A 13,829-nucleotide genomic window follows, 5' to 3' on the forward strand; every position below is an offset into this window, starting at 1 on the left:
AGTACCGTGGCATGAGTGTGGAGTGCGTCGAGGAACACCAGAGGATCCAGAGGGCAGTTAGACTCAAGCCTGGAGATACGATCTGAAGATCTCACATCAACACTCAGAGACAGTGTGTACGGAATAACAGATGCTGAGGAAACTTCTGGAACACCAGCGGCTGAAGCTGAGAGAATCACACGGACAAACACAGATACTATACAACCAAGAATCAATATAGAGCCGAACTGCCAACCAGAACTGACCTGCGCATCTGTTTATGGATAAAAATCCTAAATATTTCAGTATCAAATCATTATATTACAATGGTTTCTGAAGGATCATGTGACACTGAAGACTGGAGTAATGATGCTGGAAATTCAGCTTTGATCACAGGAATAAATTACACTATATATTCACATAGAAAACAGCTGATTTACATTTATCTGTTTTTACTGTATTTTTAATCGAATAACAGCAGCCTTTGTGATGCAGAAGAGACTCTTTCAGAAACATTTGATCTTTCAGAAAAGGTTTGACTACATCATTCACAATGAATTCTGGGAAGAATAGTTTTATAATAAAAGATGTTATGTATTTATTTTTGTTTTGTTTTTAAAATCTTTGCTGCTTTATATCAAACATAACTGATTTTTTAAAACCATGTGGTAAAACACTTGTGAAGATGTGGACAATTAATGTTGCAGCCTGTGTGTAAATATGATCATGAGCTCTTTATGGGTGTTCATGCGTGATCTCAGTGCGTGTTTGATGAATCAAGTGAACTGCACCTGAGGGTGTGTATCTGGGGTTAAACTGCACCTGTGGGTGTGTATCTGGGGTTGAACTGCACCTGTGGGTGTGTATCTGGGGTTAAACTGCACCTGTGGGTGTGTATCTGGGGTTGAACTGCACCTGTGGGTGTGTATCTGGGGTTGAACTGCACCTGTGGGTGTGTATCTGGGGTTAAACTGCACCTGAGGGTGTGTATCTGGGGTTGAACTGCACCTGTGGGTGTGTATCTGGGGTTAAACTGCACCTGAGGGTGTGTATCTGGGGTTAAACTGCACCTGTGGGTGTGTATCTGGGGTTGAACTGCACCTGTGGGTGTGTATCTGGGGTTAAACTGCACCTGTGGGTGTGTATCTGGGGTTGAACTGCACCTGTGGGTGTGTATCTGGGGTTAAACTGCACCTGTGGGTGTGTATCTGGGGTTGAACTGCACCTGTGGGTGTGTATCTGGGGTTGAACTGCACCTGTGGGTGTGTATCTGGGGTTAAACTGCACCTGAGGGTGTGTATCTGGGGTTGAACTGCACCTGTGGGTGTGTATCTGGGGTTAAACTGCACCTGAGGGTGTGTATCTGGGGTTAAACTGCACCTGTGGGTGTGTATCTGGGGTTGAACTGCACCTGTGGGTGTGTATCTGGGGTTAAACTGCACCTGTGGGTGTGTATCTGGGGTTGAACTGCACCTGTGGGTGTGTATCTGGGGTTAAACTGCACCTGTGGGTGTGTATCTGGGGTTAAACTGCACCTGTGGGTGTGTATCTGGGGTTAAACTGCACCTGTGGGTGTGTATCTGGGGTTAAACTGCACCTGTGGGTGTGTATCTGGGGTTAAACTGCACCTGTGGGTGTGTATCTGGGGTTAAACTGCACCTGTGGGTGTGTATCTGGTGTTAAACTGCACCTGTGGGTGTGTATCTGGGGTTAAACTGCACCTGTGGGTGTGTATCTGGTGTTAAACTGCACCTGTGGGTGTGTATCTGGGGTTAAACCGCACCTGTGGGTGTGTATCTGGGGTTAAACTGCACCTGTGGGTGTGTATCTGGGGTTAAACTGCACCTGTGGGTGTGTATCTGGGGTTAAACCGCACCTGTGGGTGTGTATCTGGGGTTAAACTGCACCTGTGGGTGTGTATCTGGGGTTAAACTGCACCTGTGGGTGTGTATCTGGGGTTAAACTGCACCTGTGGGTGTGTATCTGGGGTTAAACTGCACCTGTGGGTGTGTATCTGGGGTTAAACTGCACCTGAGGGTGTGTATCTGGGGTTAAACTGCACCTGTGGGTGTGTATCTGGGGTTAAACTGCACCTGTGGGTGTGTATCTGGGGTTAAACTGCACCTGTGGGTGTGTATCTGGGGTTAAACTGCACCTGTGGGTGTGTATCTGGGGTTAAACTGCACCTGTGGGTGTGTATCTGGTGTTAAACTGCACCTGTGGGTGTGTATCTGGGGTTAAACTGCACCTGAGGGTGTGTATCTGGGGTTAAACTGCACCTGTGGGTGTGTATCTGGGGTTAAACTGCACCTGTGGGTGTGTATCTGGGGTTAAACTGCACCTGTGGGTGTGTATCTGGGGTTAAACTGCACCTGTGGGTGTGTATCTGGGGTTAAACTGCACCTGAGGGTGTGTATCTGGGGTTAAACTGCACCTGTGGGTGTGTATCTGGGGTTAAACTGCACCTGTGGGTGTGTATCTGGGGTTAAACCGCACCTGTGGGTGTGTATCTGGGGTTAAACTGCACCTGTGGGTGTGTATCTGGGGTTAAACTGCACCTGTGGGTGTGTATCTGGGGTTAAACTGCACCTGTGGGTGTGTATCTGGGGTTAAACTGCACCTGTGGGTGTGTATCTGGGGTTAAACTGCACCTGAGGGTGTGTATCTGGGGTTAAACTGCACCTGTGGGTGTGTATCTGGGGTTAAACCGCACCTGTGGGTGTGTATCTGGGGTTAAACTGCACCTGTGGGTGTGTATCTGGGGTTAAACTGCACCTGAGGGTGTGTATCTGGGGTTGAACTGCACCTGTGGGTGTGTATCTGGGGTTAAACTGCACCTGTGGGTGTGTATCTGGGGTTGAACTGCACCTGTGGGTGTGTATCTGGGGTTAAACCGCACCTGTGGGTGTGTATCTGGGGTTAAACTGCACCTGTGGGTGTGTATCTGGGGTTAAACTGCACCTGAGGGTGTGTATCTGGGGTTAAACTGCACCTGAGGGTCTGTATCTGGGGTTAAACCGCACATGTGGGTGTGTATCTGGGGTTAAACTGCACCTGTGGGTGTGTATCTGGGGTTAAACTGCACCTGAGGGTGTGTATCTGGTGTTAAACTGCACCTGTGGGTGTGTATCTGGGGTTAAACCGCACCTGTGGGTGTGTATCTGGGGTTAAACTGCACCTGTGGGTGTGTATCTGGGGTTAAACTGCACCTGTGGGTGTGTATCTGGGGTTAAACTGCACCTGTGGGTGTGTATCTGGGGTTAAACTGCACCTGAGGGTGTGTATCTGGGGTTAAACTGCACCTGTGGGTGTGTATCTGGGGTTAAACTGCACCTGTGGGTGTGTATCTGGGGTTAAACTGCACCTGTGGGTGTGTATCTGGGGTTAAACTGCACCTGTGGGTGTGTATCTGGGGTTAAACTGCACCTGAGGGTGTGTATCTGGGGTTAAACTGCACCTGTGGGTGTGTATCTGGGGTTAAACTGCACCTGTGGGTGTGTATCTGGGGTTAAACTGCACCTGTGGGTGTGTATCTGGGGTTAAACTGCACCTGTGGGTGTGTATCTGGGGTTAAACTGCACCTGTGGGTGTGTATCTGGGGTTAAACCGCACCTGTGGGTGTGTATCTGGGGTTAAACTGCACCTGTGGGTGTGTATCTGGGGTTAAACTGCACCTGAGGGTGTGTATCTGGGGTTGAACTGCACCTGTGGGTGTGTATCTGGGGTTAAACTGCACCTGTGGGTGTGTATCTGGGGTTAAACCGCACCTGTGGGTGTGTATCTGGGGTTAAACTGCACCTGTGGGTGTGTATCTGGGGTTAAACTGCACCTGAGGGTGTGTATCTGGGGTTAAACTGCACCTGAGGGTCTGTATCTGGGGTTAAACCGCACATGTGGGTGTGTATCTGGGGTTAAACTGCACCTGTGGGTGTGTATCTGGGGTTAAACTGCACCTGAGGGTGTGTATCTGGTGTTAAACTGCACCTGTGGGTGTGTATCTGGGGTTAAACCGCACCTGTGGGTGTGTATCTGGGGTTAAACTGCACCTGTGGGTGTGTATCTGGGGTTAAACTGCACCTGTGGGTGTGTATCTGGGGTTAAACTGCACCTGAGGGTGTGTATCTGGGGTTAAACTGCACCTGTGGGTGTGTATCTGGGGTTGAACTGCACCTGTGGGTGTGTATCTGGGGTTAAACTGCACCTGTGGGTGTGTATCTGGGGTTAAACTGCACCTGAGGGTGTGTATCTGGGGTTGAACTGCACCTGTGGGTGTGTATCTGGGGTTAAACTGCACCTGTGGGTGTGTATCTGGGGTTGAACTGCACCTGTGGGTGTGTATCTGGGGTTAAACTGCACCTGTGGGTGTGTATCTGGGGTTAAACTGCACCTGTGGGTGTGTATCTGGGGTTGAACTGCACCTGTGGGTGTGTATCTGGGGTTAAACTGCACCTGTGGGTGTGTATCTGGGGTTAAACCGCACCTGTGGGTGTGTATCTGGGGTTAAACTGCACCTGTGGGTGTGTATCTGGGGTTGAACTGCACCTGTGGGTGTGTATCTGGGGTTAAACTGCACCTGTGGGTGTGTATCTGGGGTTAAACTGCACCTGTGGGTGTGTATCTGGGGTTAAACTGCACCTGTGGGTGTGTATCTGGGGTTAAACTGCACCTGTGGGTGTGTATCTGGTGTTAAACTGCACCTGTGGGTGTGTATCTGGGGTTAAACTGCACCTGTGGGTGTGTATCTGGTGTTAAACTGCACCTGTGGGTGTGTATCTGGTGTTAAACTGCACCTGTGGGTGTGTATCTGGGGTTAAACTGCACCTGTGGGTGTGTATCTGGGGTTAAACTGCACCTGTGGGTGTGTATCTGGTGTTAAACTGCACCTGTGGGTGTGTATCTGGGGTTAAACCGCACCTGTGGGTGTGTATCTGGGGTTAAACTGCACCTGTGGGTGTGTATCTGGGGTTAAACTGCACCTGTGGGTGTGTATCTGGGGTTAAACCGCACCTGTGGGTGTGTATCTGGGGTTAAACTGCACCTGTGGGTGTGTATCTGGGGTTGAACTGCACCTGAGGGTGTGTATCTGGGGTTAAACTGCACCTGTGGGTGTGTATCTGGGGTTAAACTGCACCTGTGGGTGTGTATCTGGGGTTAAACTGCACCTGTGGGTGTGTATCTGGGGTTAAACTGCACCTGTGGGTGTGTATCTGGGGTTAAACTGCACCTGTGGGTGTGTATCTGGGGTTAAACTGCACCTGAGGGTGTGTATCTGGGGTTAAACTGCACCTGTGGGTGTGTATCTGGGGTTAAACTGCACCTGTGGGTGTGTATCTGGGGTTAAACTGCACCTGTGGGTGTGTATCTGGGGTTAAACTGCACCTGTGGGTGTGTATCTGGGGTTAAACTGCACCTGTGGGTGTGTATCTGGGGTTAAACTGCACCTGAGGGTGTGTATCTGGGGTTAAACTGCACCTGTGGGTGTGTATCTGGGGTTAAACCGCACCTGTGGGTGTGTATCTGGGGTTAAACTGCACCTGTGGGTGTGTATCTGGGGTTAAACTGCACCTGAGGGTGTGTATCTGGGGTTGAACTGCACCTGTGGGTGTGTATCTGGGGTTAAACTGCACCTGTGGGTGTGTATCTGGGGTTAAACCGCACCTGTGGGTGTGTATCTGGGGTTAAACTGCACCTGTGGGTGTGTATCTGGGGTTAAACTGCACCTGAGGGTGTGTATCTGGGGTTAAACTGCACCTGAGGGTCTGTATCTGGGGTTAAACCGCACATGTGGGTGTGTATCTGGGGTTAAACTGCACCTGTGGGTGTGTATCTGGGGTTAAACTGCACCTGAGGGTGTGTATCTGGTGTTAAACTGCACCTGTGGGTGTGTATCTGGGGTTAAACCGCACCTGTGGGTGTGTATCTGGGGTTAAACTGCACCTGTGGGTGTGTATCTGGGGTTAAACTGCACCTGTGGGTGTGTATCTGGGGTTAAACTGCACCTGTGGGTGTGTATCTGGGGTTAAACTGCACCTGAGGGTGTGTATCTGGGGTTAAACTGCACCTGTGGGTGTGTATCTGGGGTTAAACTGCACCTGTGGGTGTGTATCTGGGGTTAAACTGCACCTGTGGGTGTGTATCTGGGGTTAAACTGCACCTGTGGGTGTGTATCTGGGGTTAAACTGCACCTGTGGGTGTGTATCTGGGGTTAAACCGCACCTGTGGGTGTGTATCTGGGGTTAAACTGCACCTGTGGGTGTGTATCTGGGGTTAAACTGCACCTGAGGGTGTGTATCTGGGGTTGAACTGCACCTGTGGGTGTGTATCTGGGGTTAAACTGCACCTGTGGGTGTGTATCTGGGGTTAAACCGCACCTGTGGGTGTGTATCTGGGGTTAAACTGCACCTGTGGGTGTGTATCTGGGGTTAAACTGCACCTGAGGGTGTGTATCTGGGGTTAAACTGCACCTGAGGGTCTGTATCTGGGGTTAAACCGCACATGTGGGTGTGTATCTGGGGTTAAACTGCACCTGTGGGTGTGTATCTGGGGTTAAACTGCACCTGAGGGTGTGTATCTGGTGTTAAACTGCACCTGTGGGTGTGTATCTGGGGTTAAACCGCACCTGTGGGTGTGTATCTGGGGTTAAACTGCACCTGTGGGTGTGTATCTGGGGTTAAACTGCACCTGTGGGTGTGTATCTGGGGTTAAACTGCACCTGTGGGTGTGTATCTGGGGTTAAACTGCACCTGTGGGTGTGTATCTGGGGTTAAACTGCACCTGTGGGTGTGTATCTGGGGTTAAACTGCACCTGTGGGTGTGTATCTGGGGTTAAACTGCACCTGAGGGTGTGTATCTGGGGTTAAACTGCACCTGAGGGTGTGTATCTGGGGTTAAACCGCACATGTGGGTGTGTATCTGGGGTTAAACTGCACCTGTGGGTGTGTATCTGGGGTTAAACTGCACCTGAGGGTGTGTATCTGGGGTTGAACTGCACCTGTGGGTGTGTATCTGGGGTTGAACTGCACCTGTGGGTGTGTATCTGGGGTTAAACCGCACCTGTGGGTGTGTATCTGGGGTTAAACCGCACCTGTGGGTGTGTATCTGGGGTTAAACTGCACCTGTGGGTGTGTATCTGGGGTTAAACTGCACCTGTGGGTGTGTATCTGGGGTTAAACTGCACCTGAGGGTGTGTATCTGGGGTTAAACCGCACCTGTGGGTGTGTATCTGGGGTTAAACCGCACCTGTGGGTGTGTATCTGGGGTTAAACTGCACCTGTGGGTGTGTATCTGGGGTTAAACTGCACCTGTGGGTGTGTATCTGGGGTTAAACTGCACCTGAGGGTGTGTATCTGGGGTTAAACTGCACCTGTGGGTGTGTATCTGGGGTTAAACTGCACCTGTGGGTGTGTATCTGGGGTTAAACTGCACCTGTGGGTGTGTATCTGGGGTTAAACTGCACCTGTGGGTGTGTATCTGGGGTTGAACTGCACCTGTGGGTGTGTATCTGGGGTTAAACTGCACCTGTGGGTGTGTATCTGGGGTTAAACTGCACCTGTGGGTGTGTATCTGGGGTTAAACTGCACCTGTGGGTGTGTATCTGGGGTTGAACCGCACCTGTGGGTGTGTATCTGGGGTTAAACCGCACCTGTGGGTGTGTATCTGGGGTTAAACTGCACCTGTGGGTGTGTATCTGGGGTTAAACTGCACCTGTGGGTGTGTATCTGGGGTTAAACTGCACCTGTGGGTGTGTATCTGGGGTTGAACTGCACCTGAGGGTGTGTATCTGGGGTTAAACTGCACCTGTGGGTGTGTATCTGGGGTTAAACTGCACCTGTGGGTGTGTATCTGGGGTTAAACTGCACCTGTGGGTGTGTATCTGGGGTTAAACTGCACCTGTGGGTGTGTATCTGGGGTTGAACTGCACCTGAGGGTGTGTATCTGGGGTTAAACTGCACCTGTGGGTGTGTATCTGGGGTTAAACTGCACCTGTGGGTGTGTATCTGGGGTTAAACTGCACCTGTGGATGTGTATCTGGGGTTAAACTGCACCTGTGGGTGTGTATCTGGGGTTAAACTGCACCTGTGGGTGTGTATCTGGGGTTAAACTGCACCTGTGGGTGTGTATCTGGGGTTGAACTGCACCTGTGGGTGTGTATCTGGGGTTGAACTGCACCTGTGGATGTGTATCTGGGGTTAAACTGCACCTGTGGGTGTGTATCTGGGGTTAAACTGCACCTGTGGGTGTGTATCTGGGGTTAAACTGCACCTGTGGGTGTGTATCTGGGGTTAAACCGCACCTGTGGGTGTGTATCTGGGGTTAAACTGCACCTGTGGGTGTGTATCTGGGGTTAAACTGCACCTGTGGGTGTGTATCTGGGGTTAAACTGCACCTGTGGGTGTGTATCTGGGGTTGAACTGCACCTGAGGGTGTGTATCTGGGGTTAAACCGCACCTGTGGGTGTGTATCTGGGGTTAAACTGCACCTGTGGGTGTGTATCTGGGGTTAAACTGCACCTGTGGGTGTGTATCTGGGGTTAAACTGCACCTGTGGGTGTGTATCTGGGGTTAAACTGCACCTGTGGGTGTGTATCTGGGGTTAAACTGCACCTGTGGGTGTGTATCTGGGGTTGAACTGCACCTGAGGGTGTGTATCTGGGGTTGAACTGCACCTGTGGGTGTGTATCTGGGGTTAAACTGCACCTGTGGGTGTGTATCTGGGGTTGAACTGCACCTGAGGGTGTGTATCTGGGGTTAAACTGCACCTGAGGGTGTGTATCTGGGGTTGAACTGCACCTGTGGGTGTGTATCTGGGGTTGAACTGCACCTGTGGGTGTGTATCTGGGGTTAAACTGCACCTGTGGGTGTGTATCTGGGGTTAAACTGCACCTGTGGGTGTGTATCTGGGGTTAAACTGCACCTGTGGGTGTGTATCTGGGGTTGAACTGCACCTGTGGGTGTGTATCTGGGGTTGAACTGCACCTGTGGGTGTGTATCTGGGGTTAAACTGCACCTGTGGGTGTGTATCTGGGGTTAAACTGCACCTGAGGGTGTGTATCTGGGGTTGAACTGCACCTGAGGGTGTGTATCTGGGGTTAAACCGCACCTGTGGGTGTGTATCTGGGGTTAAACTGCACCTGTGGGTGTGTATCTGGGGTTAAACTGCACCTGTGGGTGTGTATCTGGGGTTAAACTGCACATGTGGGTGTGTATCTGGGGTTAAACTGCACCTGTGGGTGTGTATCTGGGGTTAAACTGCACCTGTGGGTGTGTATCTGGGGTTAAACCGCACCTGTGGGTGTGTATCTGGGGTTAAACTGCACCTGTGGGTGTGTATCTGGGGTTAAACTGCACCTGTGGGTGTGTATCTGGGGTTGAACTGCACCTGTGGGTGTGTATCTGGGGTTAAACTGCACCTGTGGGTGTGTATCTGGGGTTAAACTGCACCTGTGGGTGTGTATCTGGGGTTAAACTGCACCTGTGGGTGTGTATCTGGGGTTAAACCGCACCTGTGGGTGTGTATCTGGGGTTAAACCGCACCTGTGGGTGTGTATCTGGGGTTAAACTGCACCTGTGGGTGTGTATCTGGGGTTAAACTGCACCTGAGGGTGTGTATCTGGTGTTAAACTGCACCTGTGGGTGTGTATCTGGTGTTAAACTGCACCTGTGGGTGTGTATCTGGGGTTAAACCGCACCTGTGGGTGTGTATCTGGGGTTAAACTGCACCTGTGGGTGTGTATCTGGGGTTAAACTGCACCTGAGGGTGTGTATCTGGGGTTAAACTGCACCTGTGGGTGTGTATCTGGGGTTGAACTGCACCTGTGGGTGTGTATCTGGGGTTGAACTGCACCTGTGGATGTGTATCTGGGGTTAAACCGCACCTGTGGGTGTGTATCTGGGGTTAAACTGCACCTGTGGGTGTGTATCTGGGGTTAAACTGCACCTGTGGGTGTGTATCTGGGGTTAAACTGCACCTGTGGGTGTGTATCTGGGGTTGAACTGCACCTGAGGGTGTGTATCTGGGGTTAAACTGCACCTGTGGGTGTGTATCTGGGGTTAAACTGCACCTGTGGGTGTGTATCTGGGGTTAAACTGCACCTGTGGGTGTGTATCTGGGGTTAAACTGCACCTGTGGGTGTGTATCTGGGGTTGAACTGCACCTGTGGGTGTGTATCTGGGGTTGAACTGCACCTGAGGGTGTGTATCTGGGGTTAAACTGCACCTGAGGGTGTGTATCTGGGGTTGAACTGCACCTGTGGGTGTGTATCTGGGGTTGAACTGCACCTGTGGGTGTGTATCTGGGGTTAAACTGCACCTGTGGGTGTGTATCTGGGGTTAAACTGCACCTGTGGGTGTGTATCTGGGGTTAAACTGCACCTGTGGGTGTGTATCTGGGGTTGAACTGCACCTGTGGGTGTGTATCTGGGGTTGAACTGCACCTGTGGGTGTGTATCTGGGGTTAAACTGCACCTGTGGGTGTGTATCTGGGGTTAAACTGCACCTGAGGGTGTGTATCTGGGGTTAAACTGCACCTGTGGGTGTGTATCTGGGGTTAAACTGCACCTGTGGGTGTGTATCTGGGGTTAAACTGCACCTGTGGGTGTGTATCTGGGGTTAAACTGCACCTGTGGGTGTGTATCTGGGGTTAAACTGCACCTGAGGGTGTGTATCTGGGGTTAAACTGCACCTGTGGGTGTGTATCTGGGGTTAAACTGCACCTGAGGGTGTGTATCTGGGGTTAAACTGCACCTGTGGGTGTGTATCTGGGGTTGAACTGCACCTGTGGGTGTGTATCTGGGGTTGAACTGCACCTGTGGGTGTGTATCTGGGGTTAAACTGCACCTGTGGGTGTGTATCTGGGGTTAAACTGCACCTGTGGGTGTGTATCTGGGGTTAAACTGCACCTGTGGGTGTGTATCTGGGGTTAAACCGCACCTGTGGGTGTGTATCTGGGGTTAAACCGCACCTGTGGGTGTGTATCTGGGGTTAAACTGCACCTGTGGGTGTGTATCTGGGGTTAAACTGCACCTGAGGGTGTGTATCTGGTGTTAAACTGCACCTGTGGGTGTGTATCTGGTGTTAAACTGCACCTGTGGGTGTGTATCTGGGGTTAAACCGCACCTGTGGGTGTGTATCTGGGGTTAAACTGCACCTGTGGGTGTGTATCTGGGGTTAAACTGCACCTGAGGGTGTGTATCTGGGGTTAAACTGCACCTGTGGGTGTGTATCTGGGGTTGAACTGCACCTGTGGGTGTGTATCTGGGGTTGAACTGCACCTGTGGATGTGTATCTGGGGTTAAACCGCACCTGTGGGTGTGTATCTGGGGTTAAACCGCACCTGTGGGTGTGTATCTGGGGTTAAACTGCACCTGTGGGTGTGTATCTGGGGTTGAACCGCACCTGTGGGTGTGTATCTGGGGTTAAACTGCACCTGTGGGTGTGTATCTGGGGTTAAACTGCACCTGTGGGTGTGTATCTGGGGTTGAACTGCACCTGTGGGTGTGTATCTGGGGTTGAACTGCACCTGTGGGTGTGTATCTGGGGTTAAACTGCACCTGTGGGTGTGTATCTGGGGTTAAACCGCACCTGTGGGTGTGTATCTGGGGTTGAACTGCACCTGTGGGTGTGTATCTGGGGTTGAACCGCACCTGTGGGTGTGTATCTGGGGTTAAACTGCACCTGTGGGTGTGTATCTGGGGTTAAACCGCACCTGTGGGTGTGTATCTGGGGTTGAGTACGGCCGGTAGACAGAAGCGCAGTGCGTGGTCGGCCTGAACGCTGAGCTCCATCACATAGACGATGTTGATGACGGCGCTCTGACCCGGAGACAAACACCCGACACTCAGTTTGAAGACATCTGAACTCTCATCGCTCTCTTCCAGCAGAAACGCCTGCTGACCCGAACTCACAGCATCATCGTACTGATCCCGTGCCTGCAAGAGAAGAAGCGGTCAAGCAACAGGAGAACACATCAGCTCGTGAGTGTTTGCTTTTCTCACTATATTTTAACATGGTTCTTTGTTGCTAGGAAACTTTGTTTTGTTTGCTGGGTGTACCGTGGTAAAACACGTGCTGAAGTCTTGTTTGTTTGTTTGTCGCACATCTTGCGTGGCTTTTGAGTTTCACTTTGCAAAGTATTAGGGCGTGGCCTGCTCTATTCATTAACACAGTATTAGGCATGTATATAATTGGTTAGTGGTTAGGCAGCCCTTGTGTGAAGCCCTCATCGTATGAAGAGCGAAGAGTGTAAAGACCAGCGACTCCACCTGCGCGACTCCACCGAGCAAAGACACCGACAAATCACAGTATTGCTTTTCCCCCCATTTCTTTCCTTTCTGTACAGCTTGTTCTCATTTGTTTGTTTTAGTGAACTGAATTCACCATGTGCTTTCAAATCTTTTATATTACTGCCAAATAAATCGCGCTCTGTACATTGGAGGCAGCACAATCCCTACAATCTGCATATTATCCCTATGTCCTCTACTACTTAATCTCCATTCTGGAACTACCAATCTGCTGTAAACTAAGCAGACTTTATTTCATCTATTGCTACTCATCAAAGTCTCAACCTCATGGCCCTAAATGAGACCTGGATCAAACCTGAGGACACTGCCACTCCTGCAGCACTCTCCATTCATTTCACTTTTCCCACACCCCTTAGTGCCCTCACCCAACTGGGAGCGGTGGAGGTACTGGTCTACTTCTCAAATGAATGGAAATGTAATCCTTTCCCATCTCTAACTGGCAACAGTTATTACTGTTGTTAGTAATTACTAACCCAATTAAAATCCACCTTGTAGTTGTTTATCGTACCCCAGGTCAACTGGGTAACTTCTTAGAATTAGACGTGTTAGTCTTAAACTACCCTGTGGACGGCCCTCCTCTGGTCCTACTCGTGACTTCAACATCCAGCTTGATAAACCCAGGCTGCGGACTTCAACACTCTACTGGCCTCATTTGACCTCAAGCGAGTGTCTAGTACGGCTACTCACAAATCAGGTCACCAACTGGACCGTGTCTACACATGCTGCTGCTGCACGGACAACACGTTAGTTACTCTACTGCACACCTCAGACCACTTCATCATCACTTTTAACCTCAAACTGACTCCTCTTTTTTTAATCATACAGTATTGTTTTTTTTGTTTGTTTTTTATTGCAGATGAACAAAACAGTAACACATACCAGGTAAGCTCAAACTGACACAACACGCACCCCCTCTGCTCCCTGGCTTCAAGCCCAGAAGTGTCCAAGCATCACAGCAGTAATGACTTTATGAATTTCTTCACTTATAAGATTGATAATATCAGGGACAAAATTATAACTATGCAACTGTCTACTACAGTATCGCATCAGGGGCTGCATTGTTGTCTCCCTGAGGAAAGATTTGGTTCATTTGCTGCTATAGGGGAGGAATAATTTTGCAAGCTCGTTAATTCATCTAAATCAACAACTTGTATGCTAGACCCTATACCGACTAAACTACTGAAAGAGATGCTTCCGGAGGTCATAGATCCTCTTCTTAATATCATTAATTCCAGCAAAGATACTGGAAAAAGCAGTATCCTCACAACTGTGTTCCTTTCTTGAAAGAAATGATATCTGTGAGGATTTCCAGTCAGGATTTAGACCGTACCATAGTACCTAGACAGCTCTCATTAGAGTCACACATGATCTGCTCTTATCATCCGACCGTGGTTGTATCTCTCTATTAGTGTTTCTTGATCTTAGTGCTGCATTCGACACAATCGACCACAACATTCTTTTAAATAGACTAGAAAACTATGTTGGCATTTGTGGATCTGCATTAGCATGGGTTAAATCACGCTTATCTGACCGTTATCAGTTTGTAGCAGTA

General features: G+C 50.1%; 1 protein-coding gene across 4 annotated transcripts in view; it reads right to left on the bottom strand.

Moving 5' to 3' along the window:
- LOC120471990 (von Willebrand factor A domain-containing protein 5A) overlaps positions 1 to 13,829 on the bottom strand; it is a 40,771-nt gene that overhangs the window by 20,156 nt on the left and 6,786 nt on the right. For all 4 annotated transcript variants that reach the window (XM_089120817.1, XM_089120814.1, XM_089120815.1 and 1 more), the window contains exons 4-5: positions 11,683 to 11,905; positions 6 to 166 (exon numbers count right to left, since the gene is read on the bottom strand). In XM_089120817.1, coding sequence (XP_088976943.1) covers positions 6 to 166; positions 11,683 to 11,905 — 384 coding nt within the window. The remainder of the gene's footprint in view (positions 1 to 5; positions 167 to 11,682; positions 11,906 to 13,829) is intronic.

Source organism: Pimephales promelas, chromosome 16 (genome assembly GCF_988280905.1).
Source record: "Pimephales promelas chromosome 16, fPimPro1.hap1.1, whole genome shotgun sequence".
NCBI classification, from domain to species: Eukaryota; Metazoa; Chordata; class Actinopteri; order Cypriniformes; family Leuciscidae; genus Pimephales; species Pimephales promelas.